Source organism: Apaloderma vittatum, unplaced genomic scaffold (genome assembly GCF_000703405.1).
Source record: "Apaloderma vittatum isolate BGI_N311 unplaced genomic scaffold, ASM70340v1 scaffold9837, whole genome shotgun sequence".
Lineage (NCBI taxonomy): Eukaryota > Metazoa > Chordata > Aves > Trogoniformes > Trogonidae > Apaloderma > Apaloderma vittatum.
The window spans coordinates 27,295-28,504 of record NW_009726703.1 but is presented as its reverse complement, the minus strand read 5'-3'; the positions used below and the strand labels follow the sequence as shown (position 1 = coordinate 28,504).

At 46.6% G+C, this 1,210-nt stretch overlaps 1 protein-coding gene across 1 annotated transcript in view; it reads left to right on the top strand.

Moving 5' to 3' along the window:
* LOC104276916 (nuclear receptor corepressor 2-like) overlaps nt 1-1,210 on the top strand; it is a gene marked incomplete at its 3' end in the record, with an annotated part of 31,605 nt that overhangs the window by 5,482 nt on the left and 24,913 nt on the right. The window contains exon 3 of the mRNA XM_009873388.1: nt 94-146. Within this exon, the coding sequence (XP_009871690.1) occupies nt 94-146 (53 nt within the window). The remainder of the gene's footprint in view (nt 1-93; nt 147-1,210) is intronic.

Here is a 1,210-nt window from a genome sequence, read left to right as displayed (position 1 = left end):
GACCCGTGCCGAGGCGGCAGCCCTTCTGACGGGTTTAAGTTTCTAAATGTCAGACCGTACCATTTATGCCTTCATTTTTCTTATTTATTTCAGCCGTTATACAACCAGCCTTCAGACACCAGGCAATACCATGAAAACATTAAAATGTAAGTATGTGGCAATAAAGGCTATTTTAAATGTCAAGATGGGCATTAGGCTGGGGCGGGAGGGATGCGCGCTTGCTCCCAGACCCTGACTGAAGCTGCTGAGGAATCACAAGCATCCTTTCAGAGCTGGTATTTAGCTGCTCTGGGTGCCTGGAGGATAAATCAGCTCTAGGAGCAGCTCCAGGAGCCCAGTGGTTGGGAGCTGGAGCTTTAGACCGATGCTGAAGGTGCTGTTGGATTTTTCTCTGGGGGGTGGATGTGGGTCCTGGCTGGTCTCTTGGTGTTTTCCCAGACCTCAGGTCGAGGTACTTTCTTCTGTGTTTCATGCACACTGAAGTATGAAATCAGCTGCCAGCATGTGTGTGTGTGTGTGTTTGCATGTGGAAAAGATGAGGTAAAATGAAAACTTGCAATTACAACTAGATTTTCATGAAGTGCCTCTTGAATGTCTAATAACAACTGGTTGTTTCAAAGATACTTATAGAGACTTAGCAATCATCTAATTTGACTTATCACCTCAATACACGATTTAATCATCAACCTGCATTTAATAACCACAGCGGCTTCCTGAGCATAAAAGAAATATATCAGATAATGAGAATAGCGATAATTGCGATTATTGTTGGAAATTTAAATAGTCAAGCCAGATCTGAAACTTTTATCTGCCTCGAATGAACCGATGATTGTTCTGAGCTGCCTGAAGCACGGCTGTTTTGGTACGGACTCGGTCATCTGGCGGTAATAATCTTTAATAATCTATTAACAAAAGTTTATAATCTTTTGCTTTTCAGTGGTATGTTAATTGGTCCTAGGAGGATTATCAGGAGACAGTTACTGTACCTCTGCTGTCCTGCTCTGCTGCAGGGGAGGGTGGTGGGTGCTGGCAGTATTTAGGTGCTCTCTGTCCCCAAGGGCTGCTGGGGAAGAGGTTTGGTGACGTGACCCCGCTCGGTTCCTGCTCCACCCGAGGCTTCCTGTGTCATCCAGGCGACGCGCCCGCTGTGAAGCATTTCAAACCCCAGAGTCACCCTGAGCGCTTTGGTTCCCGCGGGGCTCAGCGGGTG